The sequence below is a fragment of the Fundulus heteroclitus genome, unplaced genomic scaffold (assembly GCF_011125445.2).
Source record: "Fundulus heteroclitus isolate FHET01 unplaced genomic scaffold, MU-UCD_Fhet_4.1 scaffold_188, whole genome shotgun sequence".
In the NCBI taxonomy this organism is placed as follows: Eukaryota; Metazoa; Chordata; class Actinopteri; order Cyprinodontiformes; family Fundulidae; genus Fundulus; species Fundulus heteroclitus.
In genome coordinates this window covers 304955-330301 of record NW_023396600.1, presented here as the reverse complement: position 1 = coordinate 330301, position 25347 = coordinate 304955, and the positions used below count along the sequence as shown (strand labels likewise).

General features: G+C 39.5%; 1 protein-coding gene across 1 annotated transcript in view; it reads right to left on the bottom strand.

Moving 5' to 3' along the window:
• Positions 1–829: 829 nt before the first annotated feature.
• LOC105921241 (rho GTPase-activating protein 5) overlaps positions 830–25347 on the bottom strand; it is a 110611-nt gene continuing 86093 nt past the window's right edge. The window contains 7 exon segments of the mRNA XM_036129591.1: positions 830–1114; positions 1116–1207; positions 1209–1280; positions 1920–1929; positions 4862–4967; positions 5302–5433; positions 14289–14366. Of these exon segments, the coding sequence (XP_035985484.1) occupies positions 973–1114; positions 1116–1207; positions 1209–1280; positions 1920–1929; positions 4862–4967; positions 5302–5433; positions 14289–14366 (632 nt within the window). The 3' untranslated portion in view covers positions 830–972.

The following is a 25347-nucleotide window of genomic DNA, read 5'->3' as shown; positions in this document are numbered from 1 at the left end:
GGAATACAGACCACAGATTAGTTCATACAGCTAAACCATCAGGCATATAATCTGCATCATTACACATCAAACACACACCCACCACAACATGGATAGAAATTAAATGTAATCAAACTATTAAAGCATGACACGATAAAACAAGTAAATAGACATGAAGTTGCAACATTGACCGTTGCCACAAAATCGTGCTTGTGGCTGTTCCTTGAAGTTTATGTAGTGGGAAAGGTATTGTTTCATCCTGTCATTTAGTATTGAAAACCAGGGACTCCACCCATCACCTTCCAAAAATGTTCAAGATACAGGGCGTCAAGTTCAAAAAGCCTGTTTGCAAGTTTTGCATGTTGAGTCTCATCCATGTCCCAAACTGACTTGAAGTCAAAAGCTGTTTTCCTGTGCTAAAATTTGCAGGAAGACTGAAATCCTCTCGGCCTGTTTCTCAGTGTCAGTTTTTTAGATTAGAGTAGCAGTTATGTTTAACTTCCCTTTAGTTGTGCCTAGATGTTGGCAAAAATCTTAGTGTCATTTTCAAAGAGGGTAGAGGAAGGAATCTTTGCACAAAATCCTTCTAAGAATGCTTTGAAACTTAGTCTGTCTCTGATATAATCTTCCATTATGTACCCTTTCAGATCAGTTTATCCATCATTGTATTAAACTGGTGGGGAAATTAGACCTAACAATGCATTCCAAAATGTGACGTGCAACTGAAAATCCATGATCCATCTCCTAATTTTGCATGATTTATAAGGAGATCTCTCAGACAAGGACCGATCCAACAACTGATCCATGTGTCTCTAAACCCCAAAGCTGAAAGAAGATGACAAGTAGGGGAGAAAAATCAACTGACTGTTGCAATGTGTTTCACTGATATCAGCCAGTCACTGATTTGACAACAAAGAATGACCAAGCATGTGTTGAAGATTGAAGTTGGAAGCACATTCAGAACTCCCAATGTCACAGAAGCCCAGGGGTGTCTTAAATGAGTGGATCAGGGGCTAGTGTGTGTTGTATCTGCTGGGGTTGCAAAGGTGGGGGCAACTGCAGGGGCAGAAGAGCCTCCACCATGCTGTGGCAATGTGGTGGCGGTGTCCCCTCACTGCCGGAGCTCTCAATTTCCACCTCCATGAAAGAAATAGTCAGTCTGCACAATGAAAGTCTCAATAACTGACTGGTTCAGCTTTGCAGTCGCCAGTGTGTCTTTGTTCTCAAAAGTCAGGATGCATGAGGGTGGGCCAGAAGCAGATGGACAGGTTGTCGGCTGTCATCAGACTAGTCTTCCGGTGCTGGTCACCTGACAAGGGAACAGTTCCACAGCACAAAATTATTAGAGAAAACATACAAACTGAACAGTTTTTTAACTTACAAACAACTACAAATGTACAAGAATGGCAGTAGGACAACAGTCAAAAATAATTGTAAACTTAGTAAACAAAAACACATCTTTAGTTAATAAATTACATTGTAACCCCCCAAAAAACCTTGACTGTATACAATGGCAAACGGTAACAAATCACACAAATTTAAAGTTTGTTTCATCTACTGGGGCTGGGTATCGATCTTTAGCAATTAATATGAGAATCAATTCAGAATTAGAAAATCGATTTGGATATATTGAATAATATATATTAAAAATAGTGATGCACAGAAATAATTAAACTAAAGGCATTGACCTGTTATAATTACAAAAATTTTTTACATGCACCTTTGTGATCAGGAAAAAAATATTACTTGTATTACAACTGCTTTGTATTTCTAAGCTAATATCTGTTAATTACCACAATCTTTATCATTAATTTTGCTGCATTCTAATAATGACTTACTGGGTAACATTTTATCTTAACTATTGCAAACTTTAATGACTGGATCACTTGTTTTATTATATCCCTCTCATTCCTTTTATAAAGTCTACTACACGCTTTAACAAAATTCACTCTTCAGACAAATATATTTTGGACAGCTCTTAGACTGATACAAATAATACATTTTATTCAATAAGACAAGTGATTTCCATAAATATAATTAAGTAGTCATTCGGCGCAACACCCTGTTACAAATTAATATTATGGTTTTATGGCTGGTGAAGTGTTTGTGTTGCAGGATGTCAGACAGGGAAGTCCAAGCTGACCAAAGGCTTTAAACTGGCGGCGCAATTCAACAAGGTGGGACTGAAATAAAAAGCCACAAAGACCCAGCTACATATTCCCACGACACAGGCATATACAGCGTGGGAACCAGCTCTTCACCACGGTGACTCCTCGCTCTCTTCTTGTGGTAACTGTGGAGGACCGCAGTGGAGAGCGAACTCTTACTGTGGCAGAAAGCTCACTCTCCCAGGCAGCGACAGGCTGTTTGCTTGATGGTGATTGGAGAATACGAATACATAGAAAGACAACCTACATAGAGAAACAACATGTTTTCTGAGCTGACCATTTTTGAGCAAATTAACAAAGCTGATTGCCCCTGAGCAGGTCCTCCGGTATTCAATTTAGACATTAACATGGCCTCATCAGTGCACAACAGAACATTAAAATAAAAGTGCTCTTTACACTACTTTTGAATTCATTCTTGGAGTTTGTAAATACAATGCGATTAATCATGATTAATCAGGCAAATTATGCGATTAATCGCGATTAAATATTTAAATCGTTGCCCAGGCCTTATATATATATATATATATATATATATATATATATATATATATATATATATACATATATATACATATACATATATATACATATACATATATATATATATATATATATATATATATATATATATATATATATATATATATATATATATATATATATATACATATATATATACATGGATCTGGTAAGCTGGCCTCTCAATGCTATCGATCAAATACTTTTTCGACGGGTAGGCAGCAAAAGGGGGACCCGTCGTGTGCCCCGATTTGACTCTTTCGTGGGATACACCCTATATTCTTGGATGGAAAACGGTGTGTCTTTCAACTTTGTCAGTCCTGGATGTGGAGAAATATACATGTTTGGATTCATGATTCTGGGATTTCTGGGAGATTGGATTTGGTGGATGTATTTTTTTGATATATCAGCAGATACAGCGGATGTTGGTAGCCATTTGGCCTTGATCAGTCTACTGGCTGCATATGACGCTATCAAGGCGGTGAGCGAACAGACCTGGATGTGGAGGAGCAGAGCCGAAAAGCTGGATGTGCTGGAACGCAGACTGGCTTCGGTGGTTGAACTCGAGGGGAGATGGGATAAAAACTGGAAGGGAAACTAATTTGGAATATTGGATTCACCATTTGGAGCCAGCGAAGACTTAAAGCTGACAGGAAACTCAGTGCAGCTTGTCCTCATAACAAGTAAAGTATTTGGATTATGCCTCCCCTATCAATGAATCACTCCTGGATCGTTATGTCGGAGAGCTCAGAACTCTCCCCGGCTCCCTCCTCCCCCTCTGACATCTGCGAATGCTTTCTGAACTGTTGGCCGGTTGATAACTTCACGGACAATGGCCTCTCTAGAGTGTTCATGGAAATATAAACACTTCACCCAAACAGACACACATAACTGATGCTCACTAAAACACATGAACTTACACGCGACTAGTTTTCAATGTTAACCTTTCTGCTTTTATGCGTCTCGTCTCATTTGTGCTTCTCGTGCCAAGGTTTTTGATATCTCTAACGGTATCCTGTATTAGGATAAAGTTTGAAATATGTGTTTTTCCTTATTGTATCTTTCCACAGAGTAATGGCAGCGTGTAAGCGGGCACCGTGTAAGCCGTGTCCTTGGAAGCATAGCCTCAGTAAATCGTCTCCCAAAGAAACGTTTGTGATGTATGTGATGGCGGTTGTACTGAAACAGTAATTTCCCTCTGGGATCATTAAAGTATTTCTGATTCTGATGTGGGTTATCAGGTTACTGTGAGGTCGGCCGCAGCTGCTATTCATATTGGTAAAGTCGGGCCGACGGTGGCTTTAAACTCTGTATATTTGGCAATGTCCAAAGCTTTCATGGTAAATGGTCTGAACTTATATAGCGCTTTTCCAGTCATGCTGACCACCCAAAGCGCTGTACACTATAGCCACATTCACCCAGTCGCTCTCACTAACGCGCACACATTTATACACCGAGACGCAGCTCGATAGGCAACTTGGGGTTAAGTGCCTTGCCCAGGGGCACATCGACATGTTGCAAGGGGAAGCTGGAATCGAACCACAACCTTCTGATTGCCAGACGACTACTCAACCCATCAAGCCAGAGTCAGCCGAATGATTGTTCTGGTAATGGGCATGCCCTTGTTGTGTTTCTCAATAACAAACTCCCAAACTTTCCCGTCAATTTCTTGGAAAGGAACGCAAAAAGCTTTTCTTTTACTGTTAAGAATTTTTCAGGCAGTCCATTTGGACTCGCTTTCTCACATTACTCTCCGTAACTCCATATTTCTTGGCAGCCTGATAGTTGTTTGATGCCTCTGTCGCATTAACTACCATTATCTTAAAATTAGTATCATAAGTCTGCCTCAGTTTTCTGTTAACTTGCCCCACTTTTCACCCTCTTTGTTCAGGACAATCACCACATCGCTCCATTTTCATTTAATACTTCCTTGCTCTGATTAAAAGAAGACCCCCGCCAAAGAAATGTCACCGGCTTTACAAAACGTTGCCGCCCCCTGCTGTTGCGGTGGTGTAGCGACCCCAGACCGCTATCAGCATGTGTTAATGGTTAAACACTGATTATAAAGCGACCAGACTTTTTCGCATTTACAATAAAAAAAACTTGCCCTATATTCAGGTTAATACGGTACCTTTAATATTTGCATATGTTGATCTTATATGGGTGTCATTTTTCACTATTCCTTCTTTTTTTACCTGTTAAGGTGTGTGATTATGTATTTGAAGATCTGGTAGTTGATTGAAGGAAACTTCTTCACAAGTTCTCGCAACACCTGCAGCCGCTCGTTGTAGTTCATGATTTCTAACACAAAAGGAAATAATGCATGATGTTACAAATACTGTGTCTTTGGAACTGAAATAATACAAAGAAAGATGAAAACGTAGATATAGTGAAACTTCTACACAGCATGAACACATGCTACCCCCCCCCCCCTCCTCCCACCACACACACAATAAAGCTCAAACTGTAAATGGCCTGCACTTTATCAAGTCCCGAAGAGCCCAAAGTGCATAACACTGCATTCAATCATTCACACTTGCACTCCGTCTCAAGCAAATGCATCACTGCATTAAGTCTAAAGAGCTAAAAATAGCAGAATTTTTTGTTGCAACAATGAATTGTTCATTTTTCTTACTTGCAGCTTCCACCAGCTCTGGGTGCAGGATGTAGGGGATCAGTGGGTCAGGCAGGTCGGCAAAAAAAGCCTTCAGCGCTCCAGCCACAGCATTCACTGCAATATCCATCTCTCCAAAATTGATGTTGTGATCTAGACAAAGAAAGTACATGACTCAGCAAAAGACTCACAAGGTCTTATGCCTTATGAAGCATGTTTCACAGCATTTGTTTAACTCTTTTCAACATGGAAAACTGCTTTGTCCAGTAAAAGCTTTTAGATACTAGCGGATTAGAAACAGGGAACTATAGATAGTCTGCTCTAAATACTTTACTCTCTTAGCCCCCTTTGCACAACAGATGTGTTTTCACATGAGTGTCTGAAGAATATTTAAATTCTTGGTAGATCTCTTTGGATGTGTTCAAAGTTGCAGTTTGCTTTTGTTGTCTAGGTCAAAGTTTGTCAAGTTTGTTTGTTAAACTTCATCTGATAAACCATGTATACATAAAGTTACAAGCTAAAGGGACAATTTCTCCAGTTAAGATTTTTATAGAACTTCTTTCTCATAATCAAAGCAAAGCTCTTTTTTTACCCTTGTCTAAATCTGTAAAAAGGTCTGGGCACATAACCCCCATCTTAAACTCCCTTCATTGGTTGCCTGTAAGTTTTAGGATCCATTTTAAAGTTTTTACTTGCTTTTAAATTTCTTAATGCCCCCCCCCCCCCTTCTCCACACCTTTCTGAACTGCTGCACTCCCATTCACCTGCCGTCTCTCATAGGTCTGCCAACCAGCAGCTCTATACTGTCCCTAAATCAAAGCGGAAACTAAGAGAAGATTGTGCCTTCGCTGTAACAGCTCCAAAATTGTGGAACAATCTGTCATTGGATGTCAGGTAGGCCTCCTCTCTTTTAGAGTTCAAGACTCTTTTTAAAACACATCTGTTTGCTTAAGCGTTTTGCACATCCTGAGGTTGACTCTTTAGTTACTTAAACCTTTTACTATTTTTACTGTTTTCAAATATCTTGTCTATTTTAACTTGTCTGTGTTTTATTTGTCTATTTTAATTTAAGTTATTTTCAGTTGTATGTGTACAGCACTTTATTGACCTTTGTTCTTGTAAAGTGCAATATAAATAAATATGGTATGAATCCATATGCTTTGACTTGCCTACCATTTTGCTGCTAATACACCTGAATTTTCCTACTAAGGGGCAATATAGGATATATCTGTTTCTAAAATGCCCTCTCTGGATTTCAGCAATATGAAAGTAAGTGGCAATTTGTACCTGTGAAGATAAAAAAGGCATTAATAACTCAAATTTTCATATGTAGTTTCATTGTTCTACATGCAATGCTGTAAATAAGAATAAGTAAACTAAATGATGTTTTCAGCTTGAAATATTTGTCTTTTTTATAGTTTTTGCAATGAAATTCACTATAAAAGAGGAGTAACAGAGAGGAAAAGCTTTGGGGGAGTTGTCAAATTTCAAGCGATCTTTCTTGGGTTTACACTTGATGGGGTCTGCCCATAAACTGTTAATCTAGAAAATCAGTGTTGGCACACCTGGCAGTCGAAAACTGTTAGCAGAAGACGAAAAAGAAACCTAGTGTGTGGGTGTCTCAGGGTCATGTTACTGGCTACAGGATGAAGTGTGATGTGAGAATTTTGCCTTGAAGGCATATAAAAGTTTATTCGACAACAACCCTTATATCTAATCACATTTTACTAGGCCTGCCACTGGACCACTTTTCAGTCACTATATATATTTCAAGCACCCAGAGGTGTATCAATACGCCCTTGGGTGGTTGAGGGAGTGTGGGTTGAAGTAAAATCCCAGGTTGACTGTTGACCTGTTTTCCAAGTAAACTACCTCTATGGAATCCAGCAGGGGTGCTGTAATGTCCTTCAGGTGCTTCAACACCAGTCACTTAAATTATTTCATTACCACAGGTGTTAATACAACAGGTCTTTAGTTATTTAACCACATTGTCGTGCATTTCTTGGGTCCTGGATGAAAGTGAAGCATTTGAAGCACAAGGCAAGGCAAGTTTATTTGTATAGCACATTTCAGTAACAAGACAATTCAAAGTGCTGTGCAACAGATCAAAGAAAACATTACAGAGGAAAGCAAATTGTAGTGGAATAGTAGCAGCAGGTCAACATATAAGACAAGTTGGACTACAAACGTCAACACTGACATCCAAACGCAACTCTAAACAAATAGATTTTAAAAATTGATTTAAAGGAACTCAGTCTTCTGGGACTTTGTTCCAGATAAGTGGAACATAAAAACTACTGATATCCATGTATGGTTTTGGATCTGGGTATGCAAAGTAGACTTGAGCCAGAAGACCTGAGTGGTCTGGAGGGCTAATACACTGACAACAAATCTGCAATGTATTTTGGTGCTAAACCATTCAGTCATTTATAGAGTAACAGAAGCATTTTAAAGTATATTCTCTGAGGTACAGGAGAACTTCACATAGCTCCAGAGATCTAATTGAAGATGAGACAGGCAAGCTCAAGTTCTAGAGCATACCTGGTCTACTGACGTTGAAAGAGCCTATTGACGTCCACCTCAGAGTTCTTAAATCCAGGTAAGGCATCTCTGGGTGGTTGGTGCATGATGCATATTTGTGTCACAATGAGTTAGTGGGAGGTTTTAACAGCTACCTTTCAAACTTGTAGTAGAAGCTGTTAAGGTGTTCAACCAGATGAGGATTCTGCAGAGGGGGAAGGCCGGGCTCCTGTTGTTAGTGATGATATTTCAGACCACTCCAAATTGATCATCTGCTAAGTTGTTCATTTGCAGCTTCTTTCCTTAAAGGTCCATAGCCACGTTGTTTGACTTTTTTTTTTTATTTACACGTCTGTAGCCCACTCTGCTTGCATACAAAGTTTTTATGAACGATTATTACGTCCTGCTGGCATATTAGCTATTATTTTGGTGTTTTATGCTTTGTTTTTGCTCAGTTTGTTAGTAAATAAAGCCTTTTTTGTGTTTAAGATTGTAACGGAAGTACACACTGCGCATGCGGAGCAGGGGTTAAAACAAGGACGCGGCTAACGACTATTAACATCTCCAGGCGAAAGAATGAAGAATGGTCCATGATCCAGTGGAAAAAAAGCGCAAAAAATTATTCAAAGAGGGAAAACACTGCAATGTCGCTGGGCATACAGTATGACCGTCATGTGACATGAGTCTCTTAAAGTTGCTGTTAGATTGTTTTATTTAATTAATAATGGTTGGTCTTCAATCATGAAGACCAACCATGAAATACCTCGCTTTACTGCGAGGTATTTCAAAGGGTCAGGCTTGGTCCAGTATAGGTTTGTCACAATAACAAATTTTGCTGGACGATGATTTTTTCTAAAAGTTATTGCGATAAATCATATTACTGTTAGAGACGTTTTTCAACTAATATGATAATGGCATAATAACGCAAGTATATCCTCTCGATCTACCTGCTCAGACAAATTACAGAGGTGCCGTCATTTGGTTTAAATCCAAAAAAACTGTGACCCTGCAGCGGTCGTGTCTTGCTTTGACAACAGTTTAATTTCTTTTCAAACAAGCGTTTCTCCGGCTCTCGTTCAACAGACACTAATTTTAACTTAGCATGTGCCTACCTGACACAAGCTGGGCTTCCCCCACTGTATTTTTTTCTGGCCAGATTTAACCCTTCCTACACTGAAGAAACGAGAAGGGAGGTGTGAGCAGACACCAATGCAGTGTGCTGAAACCTTTTTGCTATTCCGCCGTCTCAGAGAGAAACACAAGGGGAAATAAGCAAGCATGCCTATGCGAATTATCGTGCTTATTTTAATTATTAATCATGTGAATAAAATTTATTGTGCGATTAATTGATTTATTGATTATCGGGACAGGCCTAGTCCGGCATTATTTAATTTCAATTTATTAATTAAGCAAACCGGCATTATGATAGTTTTGTGATAATAATGGCGTCACGTCTGTTTATATCTGCTAATCACGTCCAGCGATCCAGAAAAAGTACCATCAAAACATAATCAGGATGGAGGCTTGGTGTATGCAACCTTATTTTATCATGATCAAATGTTTTTTGGTCTTTTTTTAAGCATATGTAACCCACGTCACATAAGGCCCTACTTCCGGTTTCAGTCTGATAGTAGCACGCCCTGTCCCTTTAAAAAGGGGTGGGTCCCTGACCCATACAGATTGCTCCATGGATGCTACAGCTAACGCTGCTCCCAGCTGCTCCTCGCTGTGGCTTCTCATTTGTTTTTGAAAAACCCCACCTTGACACTCCACTGCTGCTTAATTACTGTGAATGCATTAGGCATTCACAGTTATTGAGATCCTCTTTCGCGTTTTTACTGTTTAAAGTTTGATTCGCTTCTCCTCCTACAGTTTTTGTCCGATTTCAACCATTCAACTTTTAAACTATTCAGCTTCTTCTGGAATCGATGGCTATATCTTTTTGTACTTTTAACTTTTCAACTTTTTAAAATATTCAGCTTTTTCTGCAAATTTTAAACTTTTTTCTCCCATAGGAAATGAATGTAATTAACTAAAATTCTGCTCATTTCAGCTGCTTTTTGACAGCTTACTGCTTCAGCCTACTTTCAGCTAGAAACGCCATTCAACTTTTAAAATGTAGTGACATCTTTCAGCTATTATGGTATATTTCAGCTTTTTCATATCTTTTACCATTTTCATATAGTACCTCCTTAAAATACTTTTGGCTTTTCAAGAAATTCAGCAAATAACATGCGTTGCTATGGTCGTCAAGGAGGCAGTTATAGAGTACACACTGTAGAAATTCAACAAATTCTTCTTCTCCGAACAACTTCTTCTCACTCGCTCAATTTTCAATCTATCCACATAAATTATACATCAAAACGTAGGAATTTTTGTCTGGATTCAGGAAATGTAACCCTCATTGGTGTAGCATTTATAGATTTTTCGCAAATCACCTCAGAGCGACACAAACCCGAAACCTCCCCCATTCATTTCGTATGGAGCGGTTTTGAAAAATGACGTCTGAAAATCCAAAACATCACACGTTTTCGCATCGTCGCTACTCCTAAACCGTTTGATGTACAGGCATGAGACTTTCACACATGAATGTCCCAACCTTTCTGGCACTCACAAAAAAGGAATTTTTTGGATAACTGTTACGGTTTTGCCGCAGAAACAATTTGTTCGAGAGTAGCGAATGTGCAAAATCCTGAAAATGCTTTAGAGCTGCATTTTTCCACATGATCTACTTTTTTTACATCGTCGCTGTGCCTACACCGATTTTTATACAAACATAAAAATTAGCAACATTGTCCTCAAAAGCCTGCTGATACTCACAGTGAAATAATTATTTTGATATCTCTTATACTTTTTCAGCTAGAGCGATTTGTTCGGGACCGTTTTTAGAGGATTTTTGAAATTCCTTAAAAATCCCCTTTATATCATAATTTTTTATGACTAAATTAAAATATTTCCAGCAAAAACTGATAGTTTTTCTTGTTCTCCTATCCGTTACGAAATAGACGCAGAAAAAACTACGTCTCTACCATTTACGGATCAGGAGATGTGAGGCAAAGTTCTCCATTATAACTCAGTGGGACATATTCTGAGCAAAGTGTCTGCACTTTGGTAAAATGGCCCGCTGCAGGTGTGAGCGAGTTTCCATGACGACAGAACTCTGCTGACCAGAGGGAGAGGCTCCATTGGGATAGAATGGCAACTTTCGACACCCACTGCAGTGGCTGTGATTAATATAGGAATCTGAAATTCGCACAGTCACTTCCTCTTAACATTTAAAAATTTTCAAGTGATTATCAGCCATGTGCCACTTTTCTGGCCCATTTTGGACTTCACATGTGTTCCTATTGGGCCTTTGCTTCCAACTGGACCTGGCATGATGCCCAGACACGACCCAATTGGCCAATACAGCACCACCCACCTGTGGGAAAAGGCGCTACACACCATTTTGGTCAAATGTTGAGTTCTGGGCCCAGATGTGGTGAGGCGGAGTTGCTAAAGGAGGCCGATCTAACCCATGAACTTTGGTCACGTTTGGTGACATTAAGTATTGGCACCCCTTTTTGAGGCACTTCCCAGTACAGGATTTGGACCAAACTGACAGAGTACAATCACCTGGTGATACTGAACACAACCATGTTAGTGGCTAACTATTAGCATGTTGCTAACCGGAAGTAGCTCTAGGAAGCTTGTACAAACTTCTGCTTCACAGTCTGTTATATTATAATCCCCACAGAGTGTATATCAAAACATGTGTGCTGATCCCATGAAATATTTTTTTGTACCACCCGCCATTTTGAGTTACCATGGCAACGTTATAAACAACATAATTTTTCCCTATTTGAGGCACATCCCAGTACAGGATTGGGACCAAACTGACAGAGTACAATCACCCAGTGATACCAAACACAACCATCTTAGCGGCTAATGGTTAGCTTGTTGCTAATCGGAAGTAGCTCTAGGAAGCTTGTACAAACTTCTCCTTCACAGAGTCTGTTCTTACCTTAAAGAGAAAGCTCCACAAGAAATTTGGCCTACGTCGCATAAAGCATCTCCAAGCTATGAGGTGTCAAACATCCAATGCTTTTCAATGGGGGGTGAAACCCCTTATACTCCTTGAAATGCAGGCCCACATATGGCTACAGTATATTCAAGTTTCAAATTCTACTTCTGCTTTGTTAAATGATTCAGTGTTTAGAATGAGTTAGGAGATGTTTGGTGCCATTCCCTCAGTTTTTTTCTTCTTCTAATCATTCAGCTATTGTTCTTTCATGTTCAAATTCTTCAACATTTTCAACTTCTTCAATGCTTTTCAGCAATTTTTTCTCTTCTTCAAAAAACTTCTGCATATTTTGCTCAATCATTCAGCTTACTGCATTCACAGAGCATTTTCGCAGGAAATGCACTTTTTTCTAGTTAACTATGTGGTTGCCTTTACCATAGATCACTTTAGCGTCTTTCAACTTGGAAAGTTTGTTCCCTTCTATTTGCTCATGCTTTATTATTGTTTGTACAAACTTACCGATAACTTAAATTATACCGCAGATTACAACCCATAACCTGCTGGACATTCTCTCAATCCTCTCCCAAATCATCTACTCATCTGTGAGTCAAGTTATAATATTTTCATTCTGTATTTTGAGTGACGCCGCAGTACACCGTTTGCATGCTACGCTAACATGGGTGGTACATATAGCTCCCAGATCCGCACCGGCTGCACTCAGACTTCGTCTTTTCTTTTGGTTAATGCGGAGGGAAACTTTTCCCCAAGCAAGAACCGATATGATTTTCCCAAGCAGTAAACGTATTGGTATATTGGTTTATGCTTTGGGTAAATTACAGAACTTTGTCTGAAACCTTTCTAGCCTAAGAAGCCATGGTACCTTTTTGAATAGCTCTGATTGCTTATTGATATGTGTTGCGCAATACATTTGTGATTGAACTGTTGAAATACTTTGGGTTTTTTTTTTTGTCCCATGATTTCATCTTTGAATTCTAAGTGCACTTTATTTTACCTTGTGATATTTGGAAATATTGATGCTTCATATAGAAATCTTGTTTACTATTTAAACTATTTGGTGTATCTTAATGCTGTGATTTATGGCATGAATAACAGAGTTATTGTTTGATTAATTATGATTTATTTATTGCTAAGGTTAAGTTTATTGTTTATTATTTTACTAATTTAAGACTCTGGCCTGATTTCTGGTCAGTTTTTTTTGTTTTGTGCTGTTCCTTCAACTATCCATTGGGTGGCGTGCTACCAGAGAACCACCGCTACAGTGTGGTAGGAAAATGTTTTGTTCCAAGCTCGGATCCTCTGAATTTGGTTTCCCAATGGACCTCATGAACTGAAAACCCAGAACAAACTGAACTAAAGTGTTTTATTTTTTTTTGGTCTTTGTTGTTTTGTTTGAATGATCCTGTTGGAATATATTTTCTTTCTCCCTTGAAATTACATTGCTTGTTCATATTATTTTTCCCCTGTGTGTGTCTGGGTGTGTATTATATCTATTCATATCCATATAAATTATATTATATATTGTAGATGTAACTAATAATTTTTCTATTAGAATATTAAATATACAACTATTAATCATAATTATTTTGTTGTCCTTTATTCACACCCCTTGACTCTGTAGCCAAATCTACTTCTGAGCTTATTTAGCAGTCAGTCCAGCACTAGCTCTAGCGTTGCACATAACTTGCGGCTATACACTTTTAAGCTTGTCACTACCTTGCAAGTAAGTGGATTGCTGACTCTGGGTTGGAAGTCAGTATCTGCCTCAAGTGGAGAAGTTTAAGTAGCTTGGTGTCTTGTTCATGAGTGATGGTAGCATGGAACGAGATTTGCACAGACAGATTAGGACTGCAGTTGCAGTAAGACAGGCACTGCTCCGGTTTGTTGTGGTAAAGAAAGAGCTGAACCAAAAACCAAAGCTTTTGATTTGCCGGTATGCCTACATTCCAGCCCTTGCCTTTGGTCGTGTGGTATGGATCATGACCAAAAGAACAAGATACCGGAGACAAAAATGAGCTAAAATGAGCTTACTCTGGAGGGTGGCCAGGCCTGGCCTTAGAGATAGAGTGAGTAGCTCTGTTATCCATGGAGAGCTCAACGTAGAGCTACTGCAAATTGAAAGGAGCCAATTGACATAGTTTTGCATCTGATCAGGATGCTCCCTAAGTGCCTACCTTTGGGGGTTTTCTGTGCACCTGTCACTGGGAGCAGACCCAAGGAAAGACCCAGAACCTGCTGGAGGGACTACATATCCTGTCTGGCCAGGGAATGTCTTGGTATTCCCCAGATTTAGATACCGGGGAAAGGGATGTCTGGTTTTCTCTCCTAGACCTGTGACCCGATCTCAGATAAGCTGGATGGCTGGACGGATGCCTTACTAGAATTCAGTAAGTTGTTTTGCCATACATTTTGTTTGTGTCTTGTGAGGTTTAGCTGTAAATATATGTCCAAGCAGATCAAAGTTTACCTTGATCAAATTGTTTCTGAAGGTTATCCTGGTCTGTCTTGTTTCCACTGACACGATAAAGGCCCTCAGTCGTTAAACCTGTAAACATAAAAAATATTTATTTTAAACAACAATAAAACAAAATTCCGTCCTGCAGAATTGAAGCAACATTACATGTGAAAAAGGTAATGTGGAGAACAGGAAGATGTAAAGCATCATCTTCAACCCGTGTTTGTAAGCACTTACCTATCAGGAAGTGGTATTTTGGCATAAGACCAAAAGTTGGGGAAAAAAACTGTATTTTTTATTATATTAGGAGCCTGTTAACACTAGGGAGGGGTACCGAAACCTGGTATCAAAACAGCCCTGGGGCCACGTTGAGCGGTCCTCGTGGACAACCTTCAGCCTTATCGGTACTCTTACCTGTATTATTAAAGCTATAGTTGTTAGCCCCCAGGGGTGAGCGAGCTTCCGCTAGGGGGTGCGCTAGATGAAAAATGTATTGGCAGTCTGACTGTTTTTTTACCTCCAACACAATAATTTCACAATTAATTTCCTTTGTAGAAATTAAATCAAAAACTGTAATTTTAAGAAATAAAAATATTATAATATAAAAAATATTCACATCAAGTTTTCTATGCTTCATTTAAGATGAAATATAGAATAACTTATCTAAACATTACACCGTATATGTGCACCTTGCACGTGGCTGCTGCTTTATTCATTTAAGAAAATATGCTCAATTGGCTGAAATCAGGGAAACTGTCAGCTGAGAGAGCTAAGGTTAGTGATGAAGGAGGAGAATAAGAAATAAGTATTTTTATTACCGTAATTACATAATTTTTTTGGCGACCCGGAAGTTATTCTGTTCGCGCGTGCGCAAATGAGCTGATGGAACGGATCGTGCTACCAATACGGATCGGTTAGTGACACCGCTGCCCATTCACGCACAGGGCTGTAATACTTATTGTGATTCAGACAGGTGCAGTTCATTTTAAAGATGCAGTTTTAGCGCGCATTCAGACCAGAACAGGGAAACCAACAACTGGCAGTGGTGGATGCGGGAAGCTGAGGTGTTGCCATGGCTGTGTTTTCCTGCTGAGTACAACCGCTGTGAAACAATCAGGACATAACTCTTTATTTCTCTGATAAATGACAGCTTTATCGAGGCTGGTGCTCACTGTTACTCTATGCATCTCTACAAAAGTTCTCTCTCTCGTCATTGGACACAAATCAAATTAAACTTGCAGCCTTTAATATGGCCATTAAAAAGCTTTTTGCTTTTATTTTATTTATTTTTTTGAAGGTGTGGGGGATTCGGGGTGCGTCAACCTGGTTGGGACACAGAAGGGGGTGTGCGGCTAAAAAAGTTTGGGAACCGCTGCCCTAAAGAGCAGAAGAGCAAGGTAAGACAGTCTTGCAGATGCGCAAGACTGCCGGAAAAATCACCGACCCTAGCTTTAAGGTCAAATTCAATTCTCCAGGGAGACTCCACTGCAAACAACATTGTTTCGCCAATCTTCTCAATTACAAAACACACACGCAGAGGGGACTGGTAGGAGGGGCTAACGTTCTGTTCTCACATGTTCACTTCACTTACTTATTAGCAACTTTTCAGCCTGCTCTAGTGACTTTTTTATTCAAAAACGACAAGCAATGGATGTAGCAAGACTTTGAGACTTTGGCAACAAGTAAAAGCACTGATTGCTCTGAGTTTACTGTCTCTTCAGCAAACCGCGAGTGCAGCTGTAAGCCCATCCCGCTTCGAAAGAACTGATATGCGCTTAGTCAGTCGGTCAGCCTTGCCGTGCTGCTGCAGCAAACTGCCTAAGTCAGAGAAACAAGACCGACTCGTATGTTTCCCCATTGAAAATGAGTAATGCATGAGCAAAGCTTCCATTAGATTAAAAGCGGGTGTAAATATATTCTAAACATAATCCTTAATGGGTAATGGCCTTTTTTCAGAAACTCCATGTAACTGATTCACACACAGCCTCTGTCATTTACCTCATCCACGGTGGGTGCCTCTGTCATTTTCTGGTTAAAATTGATAATATAGAAATTTAGTATAAATGTAGCTTGGATTTGGGTAAAATAATTAATACTTTAAATTATTTTATACACTTCTTTAATAATTTTTTCATTGTCTTGTCAATGTTTATATTCCTCTCTCCTACAACAGGGAGCGCGAGCTGCCACTAGGGGGTGCGCGAGAAGAAAAATGTAATGCCGGTTTGACAGTGTTTTTTCCCCACACCATAAAGATGTGTAAAAAAACATTTCCTTTGTAAAGATTAAAACCGAAAACTGTAAATTTAATCAATAAATAAAAGTATATTGTAATGATCCGTATTAGACTTTATTGCTAAGTGCTGTTGCACACTTAATAAGTTAGGTAAATTAGGTTGCTTTGGGGTTATACCGGAAGAAATGTGTAGCTTCTGGGGGGAGGAGTGGTGGTTTAGGGGACTGGCGGGGTATTCAGACTGGAACAGGGAAACCGGCAACCGGTGGTGTGGCTGCAGGAAGCTGAGGCGTTACCATGGGCTGGATGTAAATGCTGTGAAACAATCAGGAAATAACTTTTTATTTCTCTGATTAATAACAGCTTTATGGAGCGCTCTATTATTGTTACTCTGTGCTGCTCTACCAAATTGTGTCTCTCTCTCGTCATCGGACACAGATCAATCACAAATCACTGGGAGAATACCCAGAGGAAGACCCAGAACACACTGGAGGGACTATGTTTCTCGGCTGGCCTGGGAATGCCTTGGGTTTTCCCTGGAAGAGCTGGCCCAAGTGGCTGGGGAAGAGGACGTCTGGGCCTCCCAAATGAAGCTGCTACCCCCGCGACCTGACTGCGAATAAGCTGAAGAAGATGGATATTTTTTATTGTTATATATTTAAATGTTCTACATTGTTTGCCATCCATTGTTAATATGTTTTGTTTTTTTAAAGGAGTATTGCGCAAGTTTGATTCATTTTTTCTCTCTTTTTTCTTTCTCATATATGTCTGACATGTAAAATTAGTCTTCCTCCATTTACTGCAGTTGCCTCTTTTAATTATACCCCGTTTACACTACCCCTTTTTAACTGTGCCGAGACCAGTCCGAGCTCGGTAACCGAGATAACTATCGAGTGTAAATGGAACGTAAACTGAACTGAACCAAGCCAGACACAACCGGACCGCGCTAAACACAACCTGGTTCCGGGGGTGGGTTTGGCTCGGTTTTTCAGTAGCTCGGTTTTCTGATAACAAAGAGCACATGTGCAGACCGCGTCATCTCTGTGCGGTCAGCTGACATTTCATCCATCCATAAAAATATTAGCTTCCCTACCGTGACACACGATTTCCAGTGATGATTCTGCCTAGCAGTGTGATGAACCTCAGCGTCTGTCGTTGTTTCCTGCATCTCTAAATCCTTATTAGACGTTTGTTTGTCTTATCCACTTCCCAAAAGCCGACTCTGTCAAGTAAGGGCGCTGCCATTTTGATTTGCTTAGTCCCTCCTTCAATCCCAGAGAGCAGTAGTACCGCAGATTGTCACTAAGAGGTGAGGAAACCAAGGAACCGAGATAGCGTTGTGTGTAAACGGTCGTCAGAACCAAGTTCGGCTTGGTTAACTGATCCAAGCTCGGACCGAGCTAGGCATGGATCGGTTTAACAAGGGTAGTGTAAATGGGGCTTTAGTCAGTTCATGAGATAGTGATTAGGATAATTTTCTCTGGGCATGGGCGTGACACAGAGCGTGCTCTCGTTCACCTCATTCATGTGTCATATTGCTTGATGTGAAAATAATCGGTATCGGCATTAAACCTGTATCTGTTGATCTCTACTTCACCTCAGCATTCAACACTGTGCTCCCAGACATGCTGGCTTTGAAGCTGTGCAACCTGGGATTATCTGCACTGCGTTGCTAGTGTATCAGTGACTACCTCACCAACAGGCAACTCAAATCTACCCCACTGATCCTCAACACTGGGACGCCGCCGGTCTGTGTCCTCAGCCCTGCTCTCCTGACCCTGTTCACACATGACTGCTCTTCTATCCACCCCACAAACATGGTTGTGAAGTTTGCGGGCGACACCACTGTGGTGGGTCTCCTATCCAACAAGGATGAGACCCACAACAGAGAAGAGGTCCATTATCTGACACAGTGGAGCTTCAAGAATAACCTTATCCTTAACACCAACAAAATCAAGGAGATCATAGTGGACTACAGGCGGTCCAGGATCACTGAACAAGCTCCACTCTGTATACATGGGGAGGTGGATTGTGTTAATCTAATATCAAAGTTATTAACAAAAGACCAAGTCAAATTGGAAAACTAATTTAAAGTAAAACACTGGTACATTCCTTTTAAAATGCCTCTGCAAATTCTCAGTTATTCAGGTCATTGCAAGAGCAAACAGGCTTAAATCAGTGACCACAGGTCTTTCGCTCAAAGTTTGTAAGCAAAGCTGCGCATTCAGCAACATATTGAAACATTTTTAAAAGGGAATTTCTAAAATACAGCAGCAAATAGTTTTAAAAAACAAAAACAGAGTGCACATAAAAATGAGACAAATGGGACTTTTGAAAGAGATATTTTACATTTCTCAATTTAGGTTGCACATTTAATTTACATATCATATGGAATAAAAGCAATGAAAATTAAATATTTTGCATAAGTTGGACACCAATTGAATATTCTGCAATGGTGCTCTAAGAAATGGATTTTCCAATTTTTTAAAATTTAAGAACTGAATTTGAATTTTTTGAGAAGTTAAAGAGTAAGAATATGACCACTACAAACATGTGACAGGCAAAAAAGTTACTTTAAGATTTAGCACTTTGACTTCCTAAGAGCTCATAAAAGTATTAAATGTGAAAGAGTGAAGGTCCATATGAGTATGAATAATGGATCAAACTGGTAAATCATAAATGATGATTTAAGTATGCATTCTGTGGTAAGAAGGAAAAGCAACACATTAGTTTGCTGTATGGATGATCTACAAATTGTAGGAGAGAGAATTTTAACTACTCCCCTAGCAAATTCATACATCACAATTATAAACTTAAATGGGAAGTTAAAAAGTTAAAGTATCTTGGTCTGTTTATCTTGCAAGATCTAGATGATTTGTTCAATCTGAATTTTGAGAAAGTTATTGATTCAATACAGAAAGAGAAAGCGCTGGGCAATGCAGATACTAGACTTCAATGCTAGACTGGGAATAGTGAAAATGAATCTGCTTCCCGAATTTTTGTATCTTTTCATGTAACTGCCTATCAGGATTGCTGACTCACACTTGGAACTGGTTAATATCACAATTTATTTGGTCAGGGGCTAGAACAAGGATCAAATTTAGAACACTTTACATTGATTCTACGCATCTCAAATGATATATGGTTTGCTGGTGTTCCCCAGAAATCGAGGCCCCATGGACACTAATTGAACTAACCGAGGGACGGAGCCCACCTCAAACCCGTCTATTATTATAAAGATGGGAATCGTATAGTTGAAGATATAGTATTAATTCGGAAACAGGTTCTAAATGAGTACAAATTGGCTAATGATATTAAACTTTTGATCTGGCCCTCCTGCAATTCTAGTTTTCGGCCAGGTGAAATAGACTTCACTTAAAAGGTGTTGCCTGTTGATGGCAACACCTTTAAAGTCTACGTTGCACGTAAAATGTATTTTAACGCAGATGCATTCAAACAGTCACCAGAGTAAAGAAATGTATATTATATGTAAATGATGTGTGCCGTTTGGAAGTAATTTTGATAAAACTTGTTGTATATGCAAATGAGCCTGAACATTCCTCAATCGGCCGATCTGGTATGTGATGTCACACACAGAATGGAGTACCGTGCATCCGGCAATAACACTGTCTGCCAACACTACGACTTCCTCGCTCGTGAAGTGTGAATTGCATAAAACACTTTTGTCACTGCCGGCAATCCAGTCCTTTCGCGTTTCTTTTATGATTTTATCCCATTTCTTTCAGACCTTTTGATCCACCAGCCAAGTATGTAGCGATACTTTCTGGCCTGCACTAGACAGCGGTGAAGTTGGTTTGATATTGAACATTGAAGCTCCGCGGAGTCAGCGGAGCACTCTTGAGAAACAAAAATCAAATCAGATTTGTTGACGGTTCCTAACTGTACCACCGCGTATGGGAGGAGGGAGCAGCTGAGAGACGCTGGCCGAAATCGGAGTCCTTCAACCGGATCAACCGTGAGCTAGATCCCGCTCACTCCGCAGAGCTTGAATGTCCAATATCAAACCAACTTCACCGCGGTCTGCACTAGGCCTATAAGCGACACTACAGCCACCAACTACGCACCTAGAAGGCATTTTATCTTGTAATTAGTTTGGCGATATTTTTATAAGGGCTTGCTCAAAGTACACGTGGATCCGCAGATTTTGTGGGTGAAAGAAGATCCATGCATATATATCCTGGTTCGCCGTACCGGTTGTACAATGTAAACAATGTGTGTTTCTATGCAAGTTTGATTTGTGTGTTCTCGGTGTTCTTGAACTGACGTCACACTGTCGGAAATGGCCAATCGTAAACGGAGGCAGCACTCAAACGCGAAATACCATAATCGGTGTAAAAAATGTGCGATATTTCATATTTAAACTTCATTAGAACACTTTTGATACATGAATATTCAAAGTTTACCTTGTTCTGGAAGTTATTCAACAGTTTTCAGGATATTTTTTTGATACAAGACTTAGACTTTAAGGTATTCGAACAACTCAAAGGACAATACAATCTAGAGAACAGAGATTTATTCTAATATTGTCAAGAGCGACATTTCTATTACAGTGTAAAAAATAAAAAAGGTATTTCTCCCGAAGGCAATGACATTGTTAAAGTTTTTAGTAATGTTTATAAGCTCCTGCCAAGTAAAACTGTCTCTAAATTGTATAAAGCACTGCAGAAACAAAATGGGAATAATACTATGTATTTTAAGTCAAAATGAGAAAAGGAGCTGTGTATGGAAGTGTCAGAGGGTAATACCCAAAGGCTAGTTTTCATCTGCGGTCCAATGGACATGATATTAAAAAAAAAAAAAATACAGAAATATAACTGCATCGACACACAATAACGACATGAGATTCACCTAGACAGATCCTGACACAAAAACAACAAAACACTACTGCTAAGAAAATAAAAATACCACAATACAGTACAAATATACAAATATACAAATACAGCACAACCAATGTAGTTTGTGTAGACAGAGGTATTATCTACAAACCATTTTTTTTTCAAATGTTTAGTGAACACCTTATAAGTTGATATTTGTCTGATTTCAATTCAATTCAATTTCATTTATATAGCGCCAAATCATGAAACATGTCATCTCAAGGCACTTTACAAAATCAAGCTCAATCATAATATACAGATTGGGTCAGATTATACAGATTGGTCAAAAATGTCCTATATAAGGAAACCAGTTGATAGCATCAAAGTCCCGACAAGCAGCATTCACTCCTGGGGAACCGTAGAGCCACAGGGAGAGTCGTCTGCATTGTACATGGCTTTGCTGCAATCCCTCATACTGAACAAGCATGAAGCGAAAGTGGGACGAAAAACTCCCCATTAACGGGAAGGAAAACCTCTGGCAGAACCGGGCTCAGTATGAACGGTCATCTGCCTCGACCGACTGGGGTTACAGAAGACAGAGCAGAGACACAACAAGAGAGACAAAAAGCACAGAAGCACACATTGATTCCAGTAATCTGTTCTACATTAGATGGTAATAGCGGGTGAGCCGTCTTCTCTGGATGATGTCACAGTTAACAGAATGCCAGACCAGGTGTACCTACTATGAAGAAAAAGAGAGAGAGCAAAAAGTTAAAAGCTGAAATGACGACAGTCATTTTAATGTAATTAGGGCTGGGCAAGTTAATTCATTAGACTATTAACGGCGATATTTATTTTATCGCGCATTAACGCATGTTGCTCACATGCTTTCAGTCAGTGTCAGTCAGCACTCACAGCAGCACTCTGCTGCTCCCCCTCCCCTCTCGTACATGGCTCAGCGGCGCCAGCCAATCAGCACGCAGGCTCAGCCTGGCCCGCCCACTCAGCTCTCACACAAACTTAACACACAAACAGCTGAGAGAGACCGCAGCAGCGAAAAAACATGAACAGGGGAAGTAGCACCGTTTGGCTTTATTTTAATACCGTAAATGAAATCAAGCTGTATGTTTTGTAAAAAGCCGTTTCATTTCAGTGGAAACACAACAAATTTATCTAAGCACGTGAAAAAACATGAAAACGTCGAGCCACAGAAACGGAGAGAGGAGACTTCTGTCATTGCCCCGACAGACCCACAGACGTCTCTGACTGAGGCGTTTCAGTCCTCCATGGAACATCCAGGTAGATCAGTGTTCATCTTCAGCAGCAGTTCATGTTAACTTTCAAAGTAGATATTATCGATCATATATTACTGTAAATTGGAAGAAACAACATTGCTGCTATCTGCAGGGTATTTCTGCAATACTGACGATATTAAGAGGGGGACAGACTTTTTAAAGTTTGATGCAGCATTGTCCGATAAAGATCTACTATAATGGAACCCTCTTTTGGGGGTGGAGAACTCAGTTAGAATAAACACAAATGTTATTAAAAATGATCAGATAGGACAGGGATGTGAGGAAATACTGTTAATTCTTCACAATCAATGCCATATGTCAGCACAAGGTCTAAAGTATGGAGCCAAGAGTGCGTTGGTTTATGCACATTTTGAGCAAAACCAATTGAATCTAGGATAGTTTTAAAGGCTACACTAAGGTTATCACATTCTGTGTCAACATGGATGTTAAAATCACCCACTATAATAACCTTATCAGTATTTAACACCAAATCAGATAAGAAATCTGACAACTCATCCAAAAACTGAGTGTAAGGGCCTGGTGGACGATACAAAACAACAAACAGAAGAGGTTTTATTACTTTGCAGTTTGGATGAGGGAAACTGAGGGTTAAATGTTTAAAAGAACTGTAGTTATTAATTGGCCTGGGACTAATTAATAAATCAGACTGAAAGATGGTTGCCACTCCTCCTCCTCTTCCCACAGATCTGGGAATGTGGAAATTTGAATAATTGGAGGGAGTTGACTCATTTATACTAACATAGTCCTCTTGTAGCCAGGTTTCTGTGAGACAAAATAAATCAATCTGTTTATCAGAAATCAATTCATTAACTAACAAAGTCTTTGGAGGGAGAGACCTTATATTTAATAGACCACATTTAATTGTTTTATTTTTAGGTTCAAGGTGAACCGTATTGATTTTTATTAGGTTTTTATGATTTGTTCCTTTTAGATAAGTTTTTGATCTGTTAAGTTTTGGCCGTGGGAAAGACACCGTCTCAATAGGATAATGGGTGGGTAACAGTACAGAAGCTGCATAGAGGTGTGTTAAACTACGGCTCTGCTTCCTGGTCTGGACCCTGGGTTGTCAGCTTACCCATTTCATCTGGTACCATTCCCTGGCACCTCTCAGAGACCAGGCCGACTGACTAAAAGGTGCTCTTCCTCAGAGCATTCTCATTCTCATTTATTTTGGACATGCTAAAAGTTAGAACAATTGTGGGACAGTATCTTTTCAATTACAGGGAGGATAATGTGTTACGTCATCCCTAAAGATCCTAAGATTTTTTTGTTAGGTCCACTACCTGGTGAAGTCGTCCAAAAGGACAACATTTTTCTTTTTAGAATCCTAATGATTGCATGTAAAAAGGCTATCACTCGGTCTTGGTTTAAGGTTGACACACCTCGAATTGATCAGTGGAAAGGAATAGTCCAAGAGATACACTCAATGGAGAAGATGACATACTTTTTACATATCAAACGACATACAATAAGCGGTGTACAAAAATGGTTTGCATATAAAGAAGCGAAACAACTAACACTTTATTTTGCTATAACACAAACATGTACTGCCCCTTGTTCTTAGTATTTGTATGCTGTGTTTTGATGATAAAATGATAAATGAAACATTTTAAAAAGAGTTTTTTTAAAAAAAGCAGGACATTTTAAGTCATCAACATTTTGATGTCGTCAAGACATGCCTGTAGTCGAATTATGGATAAATAAAGAGCGTCATCAGAATAACAGTAGAAATTAATCCCATACAGTCTGATAATCTTATCAATCGGAAGCATGTTTATATTAAAGAGAATTGGCCCTAGGACTGAACTCTGTGGTACTCCACCAGTGACCCTAGAGGATTTACTATTAACATGAACAAACAGGAATAAGTCAGACAGATAAGATTTAAAGCAACCTAATGCTTTTTCCTTGCAGTATTTTAAAGTCTAGGAGATTTCAAACTCTGATTATTTCGAACCCTGATTATGGTTAGTATAAGTGTGCAAATATAGGCTATTTTCACCTTATTTTCAACGGAAATATGGACAAAGGGATTTGAAATCCTTTGTGGAAGACTTCCAGTTGGTTACTTCCTGTCACTGGCTAGCTAACTGAAAAGCGGCTAAAACAACAACAATTCATACCAAATACCTTGTTATTATGGTTTCGAGGAAGTTCCCTCTTGAAAACATGTTTGCTCTCACATGTGAAGCCAGCTGTTGTTTTAGAGCACCTGACCTAAAGAAGCTCAACAAGCTAATAAAGAAAGCTTGTGCTGTTCTTGTAACTCTTCTAGAACCTCCGGAGATGACTTTTCAAAGAATGATTCTTTATAAAATTAAGAACATTAAGGAAAAGCATCTTCTTAATCAGACTGTTGTACAACAACAGAGTGTTTTCAGTCAGAGGCTTCTCCAGATCAGCTGTAAAACCGATCTGCAAAAGAGATCCTCCTGCCTACAGCCATCACAATCTACAACTCATTGAAGAAACCCCTGTAAAATCAGTTAACACCTGCATGTAATTTCCCTCTCAGATTAATAAAGTATTTTTTAGACTTCCGGTAATGGCGGCAGGGTGATCACACGCCTGGAGTTTGCTCCCTGACCATTTGTAACTTTAACACCTCTAAACTCCGACTTTTTGACCTATTTTCTTGCCAGCGCAACACTTTTGAAACTAAAATGAGTAAATCCCACGGGACC